At 33.9% G+C, this 21,614-nt stretch overlaps 1 protein-coding gene across 3 annotated transcripts in view; it reads left to right on the top strand.

Annotated features, from left to right (window-relative positions):
• Positions 1-21,614, top strand: part of LOC110020557 — a 40,075-nt gene that overhangs the window by 6,566 nt on the left and 11,895 nt on the right. For 2 of the 3 annotated variants that reach the window (XR_002293540.1, XM_020718697.1), the window contains exons 3-4: positions 4,645-4,836; positions 6,142-6,192. Coding sequence is in view for 2 of the 3 variants with exons in the window: in XM_020718697.1 (XP_020574356.1) it covers positions 4,645-4,836; positions 6,142-6,192 (243 nt within the window). In the remaining variant the exon portion in view is untranslated. The remainder of the gene's footprint in view (positions 1-4,644; positions 4,837-6,141; positions 6,193-21,614) is intronic. The other variant, XM_020718699.1, reaches the window with a different exon arrangement.

The following is a 21,614-nucleotide window of genomic DNA, read 5'->3' as shown; positions in this document are numbered from 1 at the left end:
ATGCCGACAGAAGAGAGTATGATCTGAGTGGGCTTGAGAAAAACCATGGCTCACTACCACCTTTGTGATATTGTCGAACCGGACTCTTGGAGATTGCTTCAGTTCGTAGAGGGACTTTTGCAAGTGGGGTGAAAGCCTGGAGAGAGGCACATGCACACCTTTGTGAGAATCCCATTTCGAAAATCATTCTTGACATCAAGCTGGAGTAAGGGGCAGTCCAAATGTATTGTACGGATAATAGGACTTGAATGATGTTTAATTTAACAAGCAGGGCAAATGTCTCCTCATAATCAACTCTGTATGTTTGTGAGTTACCTTTTGACGACCAACCGTGCCTTGTTGTATTCAAAGGATCCATCAAAGTTAAACTTGATGCTAAAATTCTAGCGACACCCCACTGTTTTCTTACCCGAAGGTAGATCCACAATATTCCATGTATGATTCCGCTGAAGGGCATTCATCTCATCCATTCCAAGAGGGGTTTGCTAATGCTACCTCAATAGTGGGTGGATTACGATTCGTCAGGGAAGTAGCAAATACTTTGTAGGTCGGCGATATCCCGTGAAAAGAGATATATATATATATATATATATATATATATACATGTATACATGTATACATGTATACATGTATACATGTATATATATATATATATATATATTGTCATGGAATATAGAGAGCTTGCCTGATCACATACCTCAATAGGAGAACTCACCTTATTTGGAGTATGGTTAGTGTTGGGGATGTCGCGGGAGTGGATTCCAGATCTTGTAAAGAGGTAGCGAGCTCCAGAGTAGGAACATCAGGTCGAGTACGCCTTGTATAAACACGGAAAGTGGGAGGAGTTTCTGGTTGTTTGGTGGGTGGCGGATCTTGAGGGACAGAGGACTCATTAGATATAGTGGTTGGAGAAATATAGTGGGATAAAAAACAGCGTCCAAGAAATCTAACTTCCCCTCACATGAAGTAGTGATAGGAAAGTAAGAGATACTTTCAAAGGAGACGTCGACACTTAGAGTTTATTTGTGATAGGATCAAGACACCGATAGCCTTTTTGAGTGGCAAAGTGTCCAAGGAAAACACATTTTATTGATCTTAGATATTGTGTACTACTATCAGGAGCAGTGTTTCGAACAAAGATTGAAAATTTTGGGATCAAGGGTAGTTAAATATCGATTGGTAGGGAAACATGACATTAATATGGCTAATGGAGTTATGAAATTATGAATTTTTGTAGGGACTATTGATGAGGTGAGTGGCACTAAGCATGATATTGTCCAAAACTTTTTCAGGACATAATGAAACGAGCCACTTCGAGAAGGCATCAATTTTTTCTATCGGCTAACACATTTTGTTGAGTGTTTGTACATGAGCTACGATGGAAGATGCCCTTATAAAAAATTCACTCAATATAGAGTTAAAAAATTCACGACCATTATTAATTCCAAGGACTTGAATTGACGTTTTGAATTGTGTCAAGATGGAGTGGAAGTTTTTGAAAGTAACAACTTCAAATTTATCTTTTAAGATATAGACTTATGTCATTCGAGTGCGGTCATCAATCAAGGTGAGAAATCACTGTTTATTAGTGTAGTTAGGAGTGGGAGAGGGTTCTCATAAGTCATCGTGTATGAATGAAGAAAAGGAGCGGAAGGCATGCAAGAGTTGGTTGGATATGAAACACGATGTTACTTAGTTAATTGACAAATCACACATTTAATGCTAGCAAAATTTTTATTGGTAAACATCGACGAATCCAATTGTTTTAATTATTGAAAATTTGGATAATCCAAATGACAATATAACAATATAATAAGATTCAGTTGATTTAGAAAATTTGCAACTACCGGAAGTCATGTCATTGTTCTCCATGCCTTTCTCTTGGAAGAAGTATAGACCGGCTGCTATCTTAGTAGTTCCAATCATCCTTTCTGAGCAACAAACCTGGATGATACAAATATCAGAAGAAATATGAGCAACACAATCAATGTCATGTATCAATGTACTGATGGATAAAATATTACACTTCAACAAAGGTCCATGTAACACAAATTCTACAATGAGACCGACTGTTAAAACAACCAACCCATGACCAACAATGAGATTATAGGAGTCATCAACAATTTTAACTGTATCTTTCCTAGAGCATGGATAATATATCGAGAAAGTTTGAGAGCATCTAGTTACGTGGTCGGTGAAACCTGAATCAATGATCTTTTTGGACTAGAAGAGAAGGAGGTTAGCGCCATATGAATGATATCTTGACAGATATGGGAGGTAGATGGGCAGGAAGAGAGTTATCTAGATCCAAGTAGCTTGATTAATTATTTCATCTGACTCTTAAGAGAGGGGTGATTCTAGAGTGTTTCGAGTAGGAGTTGGTTGTGCTGTAACGATTCATGTGTCGTAGTGATACACTTGACAGAGGATGATTTTGCTGCAGGTTTGTATGCCGGTTTACCGTTGAATTTCCAACACTTATTACGAGTATAGTTGGGTTTATCAAAATAGTGACAAGTGGAGCTAGTGGCTCGAGATGGCATGGTTGAGTGTTGAGTACTATTAGTGATCAAGGTAGATGATTCGACTGATGTGGAAGTGCCTAGCATGACAAGTCTTTGACTCTCTTCACGTCAAATCTCTGTGAATGCAACATGAGTGAAAGGAAATCTCGACCAAAGATACGACCCTGAACTTCATCAAGATCTTTGTGAAGGCCTGTCAAAAATTTGAACACGATTTTTTTCTACAATTTTTTGAAGGAGGGAAAGATCTGCCGGAGATTCTCACATACAATCATTGTAGATATCACATTCCATACATAAGGCTAACAAACCATTCTAGTATTGAGTCACAGTCCTCGATACCTATTTCGCCTCACAGTTTTTTTTGGAAACCTCATAAAGTTGGCTGGAATTCCCTACATTTTAGTAGACATCTTGAACTGCAGTCCATAGGGTGCTGGCAGAAGGAAGATACATATACGAACGACCAATCACAGTGTCCATGGAATTAATCAGTCACAACATGACAATGGAATTCTCCACTTCCCATGCTTCAAACGTCGATTCAGTTTTAGGAGGTTCATGAATCATTCTCGTGTGATAGCTGAATTTCTTACGTCCCTTAATGAAGAAAGATATGGCTTGGACCATTGGAGAAATATAGATCCGTTCAGCTTATGGGTGGTAATTAGAAAGGTCATGTGGTTTTCCTCTCCTCCGGTCTGTGGAGGAATTGAGATCATTGTCGAACCTCCGGTGGACTTAAGTATACCGTTGGGAGAAGGCTAAATGGTGGAAGAGTTCACCATGATTCCAACTGAGCCAAAGTGATGTTGGGTTGCCAAGACATAAGCAAGTTTTGAATGTTGGACAGAGGCAGTCCCGACGACGGGAAATAACCTTGAAAACAGTAGTTGGGAAATAGAAAGGTCGGTTGAGGCCGGTGGTAGGGATCTTTGATGGCTGGAAACAACTGCCAACAAGCCAAGCAGCAATCTGCAGGGGTAACGTTTGAGATCTGGCTGCTGGAGACTTGCCAAGAGGCTAGCCAGTGATAGAGAAAAAAAGAACGCTAAATGTAATGGCAGGAAAGAGCCCATGGACACCGGTGCCTAGGACATAAAACCTGCAAGGAAGGACCTACAGGTGGGCGGTGGCTCGAGTAGAGGCTATAGGGTTTCGAACCATGGCTCTGATATCACGTTAACTTGAGAATAGAGTTGCATACTTTCATTAATATGGAAATGGGCATAAACACATTTTACAAAACTAAAATAAAATGAAAGACATAAATTTAGAAATAGACCAACTAGGAAATACATAAATATAGAAACGGAAAAAAGGAAGCAATTAAAAGCCAATAATGAATGCATCAGTAATTAGCCTAATAATTAGGCTAATAACTCTAATAGATGACATGTTTAGAAACAAAATATGTTTGTGAGCAAGAGATGTCATAAATAGTTCTATTCTAATACAATATATAAAGTAGTCAGAATTGAAGAAATTTGTATTTATTGAATTATTATTTTTGTGATAAGCATATATGTGCCTACATATAGAAAAGAAGAGGGAACAAAAAGTAATAGAAAATATCATCAATAATTAGTTAATACCGTGATAATAAATATCAAGATTTTTGCACATGTTTTAATGTATATATGATAATAATCACAATGATAAGTTTAACTTTAAATGTTGAAACATGTAGGTTAAATTAACATGATTGGACAACTCTTAAGTAAATATATGTATATTATATTACATATAAATATGCTTCATTAGTTTGACTTGCTATATTTTTGTTTAGTTCTAATAAAAAAATTGGCCTATTAGCTGGTGTCATTCTATCACTCAAGATTTGTGATGAAAAATATCTTTTAAATCACTATGATCTGCTGCAGCTTTCATCATAAAAGTATATTACTATTTTGATTTCATTTTTCATTTTTAGTAGACCGATCATATTATATATTAAAGCTTAACATCATTTGCTGCAGCTAAATATAGCTAGTATAAACAAAATGCAATTTGTGTTAGCCATGTGCTACTTTATTTTTCTGTAGGTTTATTTTATTCAATTTATTGATTTAAATTTTTGCTTCGAATGTCAGATTCTTATATAAGATTTATTTTGTAGATAGATTTGAAAAAATAAACCATTCTCATGCGATTGATGGAGACAAGAGCCAATCTTCTAATGCAAAAATCTTTTCTAGCGTTGATTATGGGGATACTGGAAGCAGTTATATTCAAAATGAAAGTACTCATAGAGGATTGTTAGCGCTTGATGGCTGCTCTACTAGTGAGGCAGCTCAACTCCTAAATGAACGTAAGTGTACAGTTGTAGCATTAATCTCCTCGACAGCTATTTTTTTGTTCTTCAGTGACAACATCCGCTCCTTTTAGAATGTTTACAAGATAGTTACTTCCCAAAGAGGAGCTTCTAATATCCAGGAAAAAAAATAAGGAAAAGAAAATTTGAAAGGGATCTTGATAAGTATGGCTAGCTGCAGATGGTATTGTTGATTATTGGAGAAACATAACTGTTGGAAGATTGAAGGCTGTTTTATCTTCAATATCTTTGCTTTTTATTTAGAATAGATGCATTATGTAAAATTTAATATTTTTTATAAATTTGCATCCATGGCATGCATTTTAAGGTACATTTTTTTCCCAAAAATAGAAATAATAATTAATGCCATTGTGATACTTCTCAAGTTTTGAAGTTTCAAAAGGTTTGCCATTTCCTTAGGACTCTTAATGAACTCTGTTTGTTAGATGGTTTTTGGGGTTGACTGATCCACCACATGATTTGTTCTTAGCAAGTTTATATCTGCGCTCCTTATCATTTAATTTTATTGCCTACTTTTATGCTGTTTGTAAAGTACTATTATTTAGCTCATTTAGCTTCTATGAAAATGCAAATGTTTTTATTCTCGTTGCGTTTCTGTTCCTCAATGGAATTCTAGTGTCAGTTGTCTGCTGTCATCAATCAATAATTGAAATTAGGCGTCTCTAGAAAGTTTGTATTACGTATGCTTCGATGCCTCCCTTGGCTATTGTGAATCTCAGTTACCGTTTCTTTTACCTTCTTCTTTAAATTGTGTGAATGTATAAGATAAATTTTAATGATTTTATTATATTCAAAGTATTATGATGTAGCCTTGGCGACATCTACTTTTTTTTTTTGGTAAAGGTAAATTAATCTTGCTCCTCATTTCTTGCTCCTCATTTTTCAGCACCTATTATGGATTAAATATCATTTTTGCTTTTTCTTAAACTGTACCGATATTTTTGTGAGTATTTTATTTCAAATTTATTATTTTGCTGGAATCAATTTCTGACACTGGTTTCCAAGATTTGCGTTCATAATGCAACTTTTGATGGAAGAGGTAACAAAATACTCAATACCAAAATATTCAAATAGATGGTTTCTATTACTTTTATTTTTCAGCTTCTCAAATTTGTGGCCAAAGTTTTGACTACAATAGGCTCGAAATAAAGCACAGTACTATTTATGCTCAAGCAGATTATTCAACCCTAATTATATTGAGACAAGGGGTCTTGTGAAGATAAACACACAAGTAGGTCAATGCGCTACTATGCACTAATTATACTATTTTTTTAATTGTAGGTTGGGCGGCTGCAATTCACAGCTACAATGATCAATCTATTGATCTGTCTGGTGAGGCTGTTAGTTTTAAAATCTTGATGCTTGTTTAACTGTGTTCTTTCGAGCCTCCTTAAGTGAAATTGACCATCCTTCTTTTCCATTGATACATAGCTGTTCATTTATCTGAATAGTTGCTAATTATAGAATTGATTAGTTTACTGTGTTAGCATACCTTTTTTTTTTTTTGAGTATTTACTCTTTGAAGCTGTAGATTGTCGTGATTTTGACAATGCTATGTATTTATTTGAATGGCTTCATATTATTTAGATGGCTTTTTGTTTAAGTTGCACTATTCTGAAGGAAGTAAATGCTGCTATCAAGTATAGCTATAGCCATTAGTTTAAGCAGTTTTGAATCGGATTCAGAATAGAATTTAGATGGAAATTGATTCTAGTTGAGCTGACACAATTCAAAATCATTCAATTTTTGTCCTTTTGAGATTGATTTAGAGTTTGCTTGTGTACAACACACACATTTGATGCCAGGCTTCAATAACAGCTCCTCACGCTTTTGCTTTTGGTTTGGAGTTTTGCTGTTGTTTTTGTGATATGGGATGCTATCTTTCTCCAATAATTGTGGTTTCCTTGTTGCAATCATCTTGCAGTTCTCTGTTCTACTTCCTGCAGCTTGACATTTGCGTTGAACCAAGTTATCTTGTATCTCTTACATTGCTCACCTTTTGCTTTTTTGCTTCTATTTCGCTCCTTTTTGTAAGTAGTGACACCATTCTAAAGTTCCTAGAAGGTGTTTTAGGGTCACATTTAATGCAGAGAGGTTGTAGAAAGGCAAGATAAAGGGATATGCGAAGTAGGCGGGGATTTTAGGGTAATTGAAGGAGTTTGGTGGCTGTCCGGACTAAAAATAGCAGGGAGAACGACGAAACGACAATCTCGTAGAGTTATGACTTTAGAGGGAGGATCCACCACCTTTTCTCTTCAAGTTACAAATTCATCACATGAAAAAAAAAGAGAGGCTAAACTCTTCAAATTGAAGGAATCAGACAAACAAAGTCTCCAATTAACATAACCAAAGCAAAATCCCCAAAGCAAGTACTAAGAAACATACTTATACTAAGGTATCAATTAAAACATAATTCTAATTCAAAAATAAAAAAAATAAAGCCCACACGGCCCTTAACAACGAAGTAGCGGAAAATTTCTTGCTATAGTTGGACACGGGGTAGGAATCTCATCCTGTCCATCCCAGGACACGATTCTACGTCTGTTTGGACGCTCTAGTATCGAGTAGACTTCCATTCTCTTCTTTGATTGACCTAGGGACTCTCTCGGGACATCCTTTAGTGAGTTCTATATTTTTGCTTAGCTGGGATTTTGGCAACTCTTGCAACATATTCTTTATTGATTTTCCCTTCTTTTCAAGATTTTTAGATTGGGCATTCTATTGGATCTCATACATTACTATTGCTTTTGAATCAAGTTAGAGCCAGGCAATCAAATTTTTTCTACTTTTGAAAGTCAATTCTGTGATGAACTGGAATATTTGAATATTTATTGGAGAGATTTTCTCTTTATTGATGTGATGCTTAATTTTGCTAATTTTGTGAACTTTTTTTCTCTTACTTCTTTTTTCGAAATATTGTCGTTAATTGAATGACTTATTGATTTTATTTAAGTTTAATATAATTTATATTTCTACGAGTCGGTAAATTTAAAGTAATAGCTTGCTTTTAATTGTTGTAGATCTCTAAGCATTGTTTGAAGGAGAAAAAATATGAATGTCATATGAATTGATTTTTTTTAGAATTTTCAGTTTTCATGAAAAGAAACAATATTAAAAATTAGAGTTTGTAACTGGCTAAATTTTGTACGCATTTTGTGATTTTGTGCATATCATATTATAACCTCTAGTCCCTAGGCATCCTCATCAGTATTTTATACTTTATTTTAATATTTTTATATTATTATATTTATATATACATTTTGAGCTATATTATAAGGAAACATTAGTACATTTGAGTGTGGCAGGTTAAATCCAAACACGGGGTTTTAACTAGATTTTAAGCGGGGGCTTGAATTCAAAATTAGCTCAAGTTATTTTGTAGTCAAACCAAAATTCAAGCAATTTTTAAGCTTCAATTATTTTTAACTTTTCTTAAAGGTCTTTTACTGTAGGAATTTATTTCTTTAGATGCTCTGGCTTGAGCATTTATTTTTCCTTTTTCTGTTAATCAGAAAATGTGCTAGTGTTACTGCAAAATTTGTGATGTTTTTTATAGTTATTAGCATGTTAGTGAAGAAAAGTTTTTTTTTTTGTATTTTTTTCATTATTAGGTGTCAGGGACTACATATTATGGAAAATATAAGTTATTTATCATTTTTGCCCTTAGATGGCCAGCCTATTGTCGAGTTTGGCAAATGTACGTCTTGGCAGCTGTAGATAATATTAAGGATCCAAATGGATGCAGATTCTATATTATTGAAAATTAATTTGCACGTGGTTTTTCTTAGTTGTTCATTTATTCATATGTGTTTCTATTGATGTGGGACAAACGTGAATTATATGTCATCTTCAATAATTCTTATGCATATCCATTGATGCGGAACAAAGATGAAAGTATAGTATTTTAGCCTTAGTATCATTATATTTATTACTAGTTTATTCTTAATCTGTATTTAGTTATCATTACCAATCATGTTATTTGTTATTGTAAGATTAATTTAATTATTTAGTCTTATCTTGTTGGATCTTTATAATAAAGGTTAAACCTTTCATTTAATGAGCCCTTTTTATCTTTCTTTGGAGACTATCTTTTCCCACTTTCTGTGTGATCCATTTCAGCCTTTATGCTTGCTTTTCGCGCTTTTTGTGAGACTCTCTCAAATGTTTCTCACTTATTCTGACTTTCGGCTTCTGTCATGCATCTACATCTCTCACCATGTGTGCTCATTATGCTTGGTTTGCTCGTAGCCCGTATTATTTTCCTTTGATGTTTTTTGCCTTCACAATCTCTAGAACATTGATTCAACCTATTTGATTCCAATCATTGAACATGCCTCTTTTTTATCGTTTTCAACCGAGTTGATTTTCTCTTTTTTATCTTAATCACAAATCTCTTCCTGTTCTTTGTTAGCCCAATTACAAAATCTTTGTACACATCCTCGACTCTAAGTTCGTCTGACTGTTCTGTTGATTCTTCTTTGAGCCTTTCTCTATATTATCTGTTTTACGTAAAATTGGTTTCAGTTTCGTAAACCCTAATCTCAAGTGTTATGAATTCATTTGTATGCTATCATGAAATCAGTATAACCAAGAAAATTGATATTTGTAATATTAGGGGTGTCAAATCGGATTCACGGGTCGAGTTTGTGTCTAACCCAAATATTAAACGGATTAGAAAATCAAACCCTAAGCTAGCCAACCTTCAACCCTCTGAATCAAACCCGACCTATTTAACTTATTTAATAGAAGCCTTAGCAACCATTTGAGTCAAAATAAGGTCAAATTCTGGCCGATTTTGAGTCAATTTTTGGTTGACGAGTCGATTTTGAGTCAATTTTAGGTTAGCGGGTTAATTTCAGGTCACCTGACTTGAAAAATTAAACGAATTAGGATTCCTAACTCGAACCCGACCCAAACTCAAATTTTTAAAGTCGGGTTTAGGTCGAGTTGGCGTGTAGAGTCAATTTTTGACACCTTTGTAAAATGCATACTTATTATTAAGAGGTATACCATAAATACATAACTTCACCTTTAGAGTAAACAAAATTTTCTTTATTTGCTTCGAATTAATGCTTTTATTATATTGAAATGATTTTTTAAAAGCTCAGTATCTGAGCTGGGAAGATTATTTTGGTTATGATTTAGAATGGTTGTTGATTGGACAAAATATTGCCAAAAAATCATTCATTTATTTTTTTTGAGCTTATGATGGTTATGTAAATTATGGTCCAAGATCTCATCAAATTATATAATTCTTCATTATTTCAAATCAACCTATCGTGCTTTATATGAAATTTATGTGAGCATAATGAATGAAATATGGTTAATTAATGAGTAGCTTAAATGAAAAATTCCATGCCTTCATTTACTCACATTTGTTCCTTACTTTTTATTAACTCTAATAATCCATTATTTTTTCCTCCTTTTTTTTACTTGAACATTATGTATGATGATGTGGTTTAACTTTGACATGATTGTTAACACATTGATTTTGTATATGACGATTAGTTTAAGTTAGGGTTGAATAAGAGTTTTTGTCCAGAGATTGTTATTGCATCAAAGTTTGAAGAGGCTCCAGTTAATATTTTTTCCTACCTTAAATAACACATTGAATAACAACCTCTATACTCACTTTGTAATCTTTGAATTCTTTCTTCTCCCTTTTTTGCGAATCAATTCCATCCTCTCTATCTTATACAATTATATTAGATATAGGTCGAGATGAATTAGCTCTCAATGTGGATATGCCTCCTTATTTTGACTTGCTATCTCTTATAATCCATTTTTGAATACTCATATTCTTAAAATTATAGTAACATAAATGAATTAAAGATGAATCACATTCTCGTTAAGGTTCAATAAGTCAATATCAAATTTTATAGCCATCCAAGTATGATCGTATGAAAGATTCAATCATTACAATTTTATACCCAATATTCGGACCAAAATCATGCCAAATTAAAACATAGAACTCAGCCTAAATAATATCATAGTAATACCTTAATAATATTAGAACAATACATCAATTTGTGAAATAACTTCATACTAACACCAAAATAACACCAGTCACACCGAAATCATTCCGAAGTAATACATAGAAGACCACTAAAATAATACCGTAATAATACCATAATAATATCATAATAATATCACAATAATACCTGAACAATATCTGATATTATGAATAAATACCAATTTAACACGACAAAACACCACCGAAATAATACAGTAATAATTTATAAATAATACTAGAACAATACTTGAGTAATACCATAATAACGCTTAAATATCACCTCAATAACGCTAAAATAAAATCTCCCTGCCTAAACCGTCAACCCTACACCCTAATAATGACTAAATGACTCTGAAATAACACCTTAATAATGACTAAATGACACTTAATATTTATTACATTATATATTTTTTTGTAGGTTTGCGAATCCAAAGTCCATGAGTTGTAGAAGCCGACTATCCATAATAAGATATGTACTTGATAAGGTCAGACCTGCCATTTTTTAGGACACCATGAATGACCTGAAAGTAATGAATATTGATCAATTTTTTTAACTTCTTATCCTCAAGACAATGTCTTGACACTGCAAATATTGCAATGTTGGCACTATGAAAGAATGATATTTAGAATGGGAGGGAATAAAGTAAGAATAATGCCCGATGAAGTTGCCCCACTGATCGTCATGTCAAATAGATGATAGGTGTCAAAGTGGAAAAAAGTTTCATCTTGTGTTGTGGTCATACCCGACAAATAAATATGATATTTTATATTTTGCAAACGGGGAGTCTTCTACTCTTTTTGATAAATTGTTTTGAAAATTTTTGTTATAAAATTTATTTTTTCATTCTAGTTATTTTAGTGTATCAAAAGGACTTTACACCTTTGACGAGAATGTACAGACTTTCACCTTATTTAGTTGGCCTGCTGTTCTTTATAAATTTCTCATTGAGCAAATTAATGCAGTAGCCATCGAAATAATGCGAAACCAGATTTTGGGATATATCAATGGTTTTTTTCTTTTGCTAACTGTTAGTATATTGTATAAACCTCACAAAACCTTTTTTGTGCAAAACTGAATATTACTTATCCCTTACATAACTCTGATTTTATGAGCAAGATCACTCTTGACGCTCTTGAGACTAGACCTCGAATATTGAGGTGGCCATCAAATGTAAGCTGGAGTTTATCACAGATTAATATAGCATTTAAGAGGCTCAACACTGAACAGACAAGACATTTACATTGTTAGATGTTACTTAAGTGTCGTTTAGGTGTTATATATGTGTTACATTTAGTTATTTAAAAATAAATCCTGATGTTATCTTAGGAGTTTTGATTATTAAAGTATTTATTTCTGAAATAATTTGCAGGTTTATGATTAATTTTTTGATCTGAAAGAGGATTAGCGCAATTTGATCGCTAATCCAGAGGAAGTACTACTCGGTTCAGCTCCAGCTCCAGCTACGCAATTCCAAAATTGTGAACCTCTAAGGCAGACCACATTCACCTGTATCAAATGAGATGAGGCCAGTCGTTTCAGACGACATCGCCCTGGAGCCAACGTACACTGCAGTGAAAAAAAATCTGAAAGTAATAATTGTGCTGCTTAAAGGCGAGAAGAAATGGTTTACGGAATATCAAGGAACAATGAATACAAAACTGTAGGAATGTAGGGTTTGCAATAACAAATGTTGAAAATACAGAATAAGTTTGAGAAATCTTAAAAAGACAACCGATAAAGGCAAAGTGTTGGAAGAAGATTTTGCACAACCACCCTCCCCTCATGATGAAGGAATTTAACGATCTGAGAACCACCAATTCTCTTTTGTTGAAATCCCTCTTGTTGGCGTAGATAATGAGTTCAAGGAAGAGGGAGCCCACCAATCCTCTTCTGTTGAAATTCCTCCTGTTGATGTAGATAATGAGTTCAACGAAAGGGAACCCATCAACCCTTCCTTTGTGATATGACGCACAAACATTGAGGTGTTACCCATTTTATGATACATCTGCATAAAAAGGCACTTTTAATATTTTCATAGAATATATTAAAAGTTTAATTATACTGAATCAATGATTACGTAGTATAACGACGATACATATTGTAAAGCCTTTATAAAGATTGAACGACATTCTTCTTTCTATTGAAAATGATGGTTAATACATCAACGATCATTTGCAATCGAGCTGTTGCACAATAAATTTTCGATTGCACTGCGATCTATTAAATTGTTTCCAGTGTTTATCATAATATCTTTACTGCAGAATAACACAAAATATTTTTGACACTTTAATATAAGACAAAAAAATGCATTACAAAAGGTGATGATTTACTCACGCATTATTGCATTGACATACATTGATCGATCAATACCTACATTTCAGTAGATACCAGCAATCTGCCAGGAAAATTGATCTGGAAGTCCGCTGAACGAGGCAACAAAACAAAAACATTTTTGAAAATCATTTCCAAATATCACTATCGCGTGATTCTCTTCATGGACACCTTCTGGCCGATCTCCTAAACTTGTCAATGTTAGGGCTAGGGATTTAATATCCTCCATTGTTTCTTCTACTTCTTCATGTTCAATTATTCGTTGTTCTTCTTCAATGTGAGTGGTATGTAAAATAGGTGATATAATTATTTGCAAGCCCATCTCGGCAAATCTATCTATAGTATTGTCTGAACTATCTACAATTGATTGTTCTCTAATGGCTTAGCTATCTATTATTAGTTCTTTTGTTATTGTTTGGTAGTCGCCCTTACCGACATTATTATATACAGTTGCATCCGTTATTGGTTCATCAAGCCGATGTTGCTCAACGACGTCCTTTATTGTTTTTCTTTTCTTCAATTCAAAATCATTGAAAGGGGAACTCATTTTATTCTTTCTTTTTCTTTGTGTACTCTTAACCCTTCGGATTAAGATGACAATGGAGTGTTCATGGGAGTCTTTTTCTTGTAAACCACTGCCTTCAACAGTGTCTTCTTCAATAAGGAAAGTTTGGTGGGTTCCATCTTCGTTGAACTCATTATCTACGTCAACATGAGGGATTTCAACAATATAGGATTGATGGACTCCCTCTTCGTTGAACTCATTATCTACGTCAAGAGGAGGATTCCAACATGAGAGGATTGGTGGGCTCCCAGATCGTTAAACTCATTCTCTTCTCCACAAGGGGAGGGTGGCTTGGCAAAATCTTCTTTTAACACTTTGCCTTTATCAGTTCTGTCTTTTTTCAGATTTCTCAAACTTATTTTGTAGTTTCAACATTTGCTCTTGCAAACTCGACATTCCTAAATATTGTATTCACTGTTCTTTGAAATTCTATAAACCATTTTTTCCGGTTTTTAAGCAACTCAATTATTACTTCACAATTTTTATTCACTGAAGCGTACTTTGGCTCCGTGTCGATTTCGTCTGAAACGACTGATCCCATATCATATGATACAGGTGAATGTGGTATGCCTTGTGGTTCACGGTTTTTGAATGGCGCAGCTGGAGCTGGATTGGGTAGTTCTTCCTCTGGATTGACGAACAAATTGCGCTCATCCTCTTTCAGATCAAAAAATTTATCATAAACCTACAATTTATTTCAGAAATAAACGCTTTAATAATTAAGACTCCTAAAATAATATCAGGACTTATTTTTAAATAACAACTAAATATAACACATATATGACACCTAAGTAACACCTAACAATGTAACTGACTTGTCTATTCAGTGTTGAGCCTTTTAAAGACTATATCAATTTGTAACGAGTTCCAACTTATGTTTGTTGGTCACCTAAGCATTTGAGGTCTGACCTTTGGAGCGATAGAGTGACCAAAGAAGTGTGCTCATAAAACCAGAGCTATGTAAAAGATAAATAATATTCAATTTTGCAAAAAAAAAAAAAAAGGTTTTGTGAGGTTTATATGAGCTACTAACCGTTAGCAAAATAAAAAAAATCATTGATATATCTCAAAGGTCGGTTCTGCCTTATTTTGATGGATACTCCATTAATTTGCTTAATGAGGAATTCACACAGTGTAGCATACCAGTTAAATGAGGGGAAAGTTTGTACATTCTCGCCAAAGGTAGAAAGTCTTTTAGGTACACTAAAGTTACTAGAAGAAAAAAATAAATTTGATAACAAAAATTTTAAAAACAATTGATCAAAAGTGGTAGAAGACTCATAAGTTCCAAAGTTCAAAATATTATTCTTCATTTGTTGGGCATCCACACCACAAGATGAAACTTTTTTTCACTTGTACTTCTCTATTTGACATGTTGATCAGTATGGTAATTTCATCAGACATTATTCTTAGCTCTTTCCTTCCCATTCTGAACACCATTCTTTCATAGCGCCAACATTGTAATATTTGCAGTGTCAAAACATTATCTTGAGGATAAGAAGAGACCAAAAAAACTATTCAATATTCATTACTTTCAGGTCATTTTTGTTTTCCTTAGATATGATATTTCTGACATTATCATCACACTACCGACATCTATAACTCATGGACATTGGGTTCACAAACCTACAAAAAATATAATGCAACAAGTATTAGGTGTCATTTAGTCATTATTAATGTGTTATTTTAGTGTCATTTAATCTTTATTAGGATGTTTAGGGTTGGCGGTTTAGGTAGAGATTTTATTTTGGCTTCATTGAGGTGATATTTAAGTGTTATTATGATATTATTCGGTATTGTTCTAGTATTATTTAGGTATTATTATAGTATTATTTTAGTGGTATTTTATGGTGTTAGTTTGATATTATTTAACAAATTTAGGTATTGTTTAGGTATTATTATGATATTATTACGGTATTATTTCAGTGGTCTTATGTGTATTGTTTCAGTATGATTTCAGTGTGATTGTGGTGTTAGTTTGGTGTTAGTAAGATATTGTTCTGGTCTTATTAACATAATATTATGGTATTATTTAAGTGGAGTTCTGTGTTTTAATTTGGTATGATTTCGGTCAGACTATTGGGTTAGTTTGATTTTATTTAATAAATTCAAGTATTGTTCTGGTATTATTTAGATATTATTATTGTATTATTATGATATTATTTAAATGGTGTTCTGTGTATTACTTTGGTATGATCTCGGTGTGACTGTAGTGTTAGTTTGGTGTTAGTATGAGGTTATTTCACAAGTTAAGGTATTGTTCTGGTATTACTAAGGTATTATTATGGTATTATTTAGGTGGAGTTATGTGTTTTAATTCAGTATGATTTTGGTCTGACTTTTCGGTTAGTTTGATGTTATTTAACAAATACAATGGTATTTCTGATGTTCATTAGATTTGATATTGTGTTATTATGATGTTATTGGGTGAACGTGTGGTGATATTTAGTTCAGACTACTGTGATATCCCAACTCCAGTCAAATACTACTCAATTATTACTTATTCAAGTTCATACTACAAAATATATATACTAAGATTAAGTGAGCTAAAACCGGTAGTCTGAACTAAATATCTGAGTGATTTGTTTTTGGGTGTTTAGATAAACACAACTATTACTCATTGAAGTGGGTATTCCGAATACTATAGGATGAATTTCTAAACTCGGTTAAAATAATTTTCAATGAACCACAAAAATAAAAAAAATTATCTAGATGAACCCTCGTGGATGTCTTTTTTATGCTCTTTGGCTTCATTTTTCTTGCGCTCGTCAGTCTCCATTTTCAAAGACTCTTCAGTTTCTATTTTCATCGGCTCTTCGGTTTTCATTCTCATAGGATTCTCTTCGGTTTTCGTCTGCTTAGACTCGACTTTCATTTTTTTAAGCTACTCGGCAAGGAGAAAGAGCGAACGTACTTGGATTGGCGAATGACAACCCTAAACCCTAAGCTATCTGATTCAAGAAAGCAATGGAAAACCCTAAAAGAATGGCAAATGTTGAAAGAAAAGATGCTAGATGCTCGACCCTCGGGCGACAGTTTTCCTTCCGATATAATGATCTGATGTTTCATATTTGGCGCTTGGTTTAATTTTTAGGAGATTGGGCAGGACTCAGGCAGGTTAATTTTTAATTGGACTCCAGACTGAATAATTTTTCGAAGTGGGGGGTGTAACTCGCGTATGAGAGAGAGAGAAAGACAACCGCAAGCAGACAAATCTACTGAAAGTGAGAAGGAGAAAGAACATATGCGTGAAAAGACGAGGGGTTACACCAGCAACGAACGTCAGAGATTAACAAAATAAAAACTTACACTACAATAAAATATCTAGATTATATTAGTTCTGACTAAAATCATCTTACACAAACATATCAAGAGGTTAAAATTATGGAATATGAAATAGTAAGAAAAAAAAAATCATCAATATTTAAGCTTCTCCTTAACATAAGAACATAGCTTGTGTTTCCGTAAATTTTGAGTGTATTGGGCTAGAAATGAGTATATCTGATTGACACTCAACCAAGGGGAAAACAAAATACTTAAAAGAAGATACTATTTGAACTCAAATTTATGTTTTTGAGAGCTCATCTTTATATTGACAAATCCCACAAATTTACATTCAAATTCATCAACCACTTTGATCTAATTTGGAGCACAAATCCCATAGGGATGAAAGTTTCATTACATGTGAGATGCCGAACTTGGAGCACGATAGACTCACGCTTAACATTCAATATTAGTTGTGTATGGATGGATGAACTGCAGAGGTAGTTAGTCGAAAGAAACATGCACAGAAGTTGTTGGAGTACCATCAAGAATGAGGACTCTTTTAAATTTAAACAACAAACAACAACTGAAATTGACCCAAATCAAAGATGCACCCAAGCAGAAAGTCAAACCAGAGCAGGGCTACAGTTGCAAAAAGTCCCGGAGGTTGGAGATTACTAACGGGCTATTCTCTTTTGATTTTTGTTTTTCATTTTTATTTTATTTTTATTTTTCTTTGTTTATCTTTTCATTTAAACAAAATATATTTGGGATGGTATAAAATATTAAGTTGTTTTTAAAGATATTCATAATCTTTTACTAGTGGTGGCAACTTAACTAGTGTTCCTAGGCCCACCATTTGTTGGGATAAGGCTAACTAAAATGATGATGATAATGACAACTAATTTCAGGTTGCCTTTGAATCTTCTTGGGCATTTCATTTTTAAGTTTTAATGGTTTCAGTTCTTTAACTTGAGAAAAGCATATCTTTTGTTTTCTTACTGCAATTTGCTTCTTTTTCAAACTTTAATATTCATTGAGAAAGCATAGGTTTTGTTTTTCTTCTGCAGTTTGCTTCTTTTTCAATTTCATGACTCCTTTTTGTATTTAATAATTGGTTTTTTACTCTCTTTAGAATATTTCTAAAAATACTTGAGATTTTTTTATTTGCAAGATTTGATAGCTATGGAATTTATTGAATGATATAATGGCATTGTTTGCTGATTTATCTCCCTTACATAAGGATTCTAGCAATCCTTCTAGATTATGTTGGTGATAATATGGTGCTCCAAGCCGTACCCGAATCTTTTTGACTAACTAGTTGATCGCAAACATCATAACATGTGCTAAAAGAGATTTTCTATGGAGCATATATACATACATATATATATATAATAAAAAAAGAAAGGTACATGAAAGGGGAGGGAAGGAGGATCCCTTCTAAAAGAAAGAAAAATACATTAAATCCTAAGGTTTTCTCCTTCCGCATTATAACTCCACACAAAAAAGATGTAAAAAGTACAAAAAAATTATTACCTCCAAAAATACATGTATCCCAACAGAAAGTATACCAATCCAATGCAGTATACCCAAAGTAAACATGTACAGAAAGTGAAAAAAAAAGTTGTGTGAAGCGTAAGGCCAAAAATTTCTGAATCAGTTCTGAACCCCAGTTGAAGTGCAATAAAGTAGCTGTGTAACATGCCAGAAATAGCTTCAGCGGTGTAAGTATCTGCTCCAAACTTAACACCTGAAGATCGTACCTTTTATGGGAGTTAAAAGCAACAAGGATGTGAAGCATTAATATATTATTCCATTTAGTCCAACTATATAGTCTATTGCATAAAATTTGAACCCGAGGGATGGCATAAAAAAAGTTTCCTGGGAGGAATTGCTATAAGCAACATTCGCTAATTGCCTCCATTCATATAATAATTTCAGAGATATGATATCAGGGGCCTCAAGATTATAAGCACCAATTTGTAATTCCGACAACCAATAGAAGGAAATTAGGCAAAGGAAAACATTGGCCTTAACCCGCACGTGCTATACATAACTCCAAAATTTCACGGCAAGCCACACAAAGAAAGCCCAAAAACAGTGGCCTTTAATGTAAAAGTTTGTCAGAGCCACCACTCTCAGCTTTGTATCCGAAAGAGAACAAAAAGGAAAGTACACAATGAAGCTAACCAAAGTGAAGCCATAGAGCTCCAAATAGTAGCTCACGGCCTGGAGAAAACAAAGCCCATTACTACCTTTCCCAAAATAGACAGAGCTTTCACACACTCTATCAATGAGGCAAAAAATAGTGTCTATCGCCCTTCCAGTAACCCAATCATAGTTATCATAAGTCGTGAGCCTACAATCCTCAAAAAGGTTAAGAAAAATAACATCAGGGGCCTCAGAACTGTAAGAAGTGTTTTGTGGTTCAAAAAACCACCATAACAATACCCAGTAAAGGAAATCGGTGGTCACAACCTCAAATCCCGATTGAGTGTAGCGATGGTATAAGCATGTTTTCAGAGAAAGCTGTTTACTGTATTCAAAATAAGACTATAAAGCCTCATATAAGAGAAAGTTGCCACAAATCCATCTATTAAAGCAAACATCAGTTTCAAACAATTAACCATTAAGCCAAGCACCAATTTCGAAATCCTGCCAGTGAAACTAAATTTCATTACCCTGGCTGTATCACAATCGACTGCCCGTGGGCCCAAACAATCCAACCATCAAAGTAGAGAATATTGGTGCTACAATCTCCAATCAAGCCAAATTCAAAACTATATCCAGAAATCTCATTCTTTGTAGTATAATTCATAAAAAGGCAGCCAATAGTGGGACTAATAGCCCCAAACCAACAAATAAAGCCTGCAAATAACTTCATGGTAGGCCCAAATTAGAGAAACCAACACCCAGAACAAAGAAAATAAATGCAAGAAGACTTCCCAATCTGAAAGCAATAAGTTCTTCCAAGATAGGTCTAAAACCGAGCACCCATCTTCCAAAACTTAGTAAATAGAAATAAAAAGCCATCCTGCTTAAAACCCCAAAATAGTAGGCCAAGTAAAAGCTCGAGAACCATCTTCAAGAAAAGTAGAAAAGGGCATTCCAAAATGGCCAAAACAAAAAAGAAACCCAAATGAGGGGGAAGCACCTAAAAAATGAACAAATGGGGCATCCAAATCATTTTTAATAAGTTTATGCAAGGATGAGGGAGGGGTATTTCCAACAATAGCATTTTGCACCCTCCATTTGGCCAACCAATCCGCAGATTGATTCCCTTCTCTATAAGTAAATGAAAATGATATATTAAGGTGATGTCTTTCAATAATAAACCTAATTCTATTCAGCAAAACTAAGATATACCAAGGAGGTTTAATCTTAGCCAAAAGAATGTTAAACAAGATTTTAGAATCCGTTTCCACCACAATGCCATTTAAATTTAAAGTAACTGTATGAAGAGCAGCAAGCGCAACAGAGGTCTCAGCCTCCAGTGAGGAGTTAGCGATACAAGGTGCGCAAAGTAAGCTATACATCTTCCAGAAACATCTTTGATAATTCCTCCAATACCCTTATAGGCATTGGAAAACTCCCATCGACATTAACCTTATACCAACCGTGGCTTTTTAAAATAAGCAACCGTTAAAATGAAGGTGGTAGAGGGGGTGTGACCGGTATCTTCATATTTATGACTTTTCTTGCCATCGAAATAAACCATAAGACAATAACAGGAAAACAAAAGTACTTGTTGAAAGAGGGTTCAAAACCCTTCCAAATCTCTATAGCTAATTTAAAATTCAGATTAGTGGGCCAATGAATACCAAAAAAACACCCAATACGATGCCAAACTTCTTTAGCAAAAGGACACTCAAAGAACAGATGATTCAGAGATTCAACACTTTTTTTTACAATTATAACAGTAAGAGACAAGTTTCAGCCCTTTCAACTTAAGTATCTTTCAACTTAAGTATATCATCACTTTCAACTTAAGTATATCATCAAGAGGAAACAACTTATGAAAACATGTCATTTCCATGTAAAAACTTGCCATTTCCATGGAGTAAAAGAGTGTAGATTTATGTAAAACCATTTTGTGACAGATGAGCTAGCATGATTCTTCCATAAAGGAAGTGCTTTATCATGATGTTTAACAGGAAATTTCGCAATGGCAAGAGCAATTTCACCAACTAAGGAATTCAACATATCAAGATTCCATTCACCATTAATCCAACAATCCGAGACTAGTAAATCAACATCATAATCATGAGTTGGCAAATTAGAAAATGTAGAGAGACCCCAGTCATCAGTCATCATTTCAAAACAAAAAGAAATACTACCATCACCAATGTCCCAAAACATGAAATGTGAAGCGACATCACGAGCATCAATGATGGCTTTCCAAAGTCTAGAATCCCCCACTTTCCAATTAACAGTGGAAGGATGTACAATTTTGCAATATTTATGTTTCATAAATTTAGCCCATAGAGACTCTCCCTGCCGAAATTTGAACCAGAGTTTACACATATTTATGTCAATAGTATGCTGCAATGTTTTAAATGCTGCAATGTTTTAAACCCAAA

The sequence above is a fragment of the Phalaenopsis equestris genome, unplaced genomic scaffold (assembly GCF_001263595.1).
Source record: "Phalaenopsis equestris unplaced genomic scaffold, ASM126359v1 Scaffold000100, whole genome shotgun sequence".
Lineage (NCBI taxonomy): Eukaryota > Viridiplantae > Streptophyta > Magnoliopsida > Asparagales > Orchidaceae > Phalaenopsis > Phalaenopsis equestris.
Note: the sequence above shows the minus strand (reverse complement) of the source record. Positions and strands in the feature narration are given on the sequence as shown.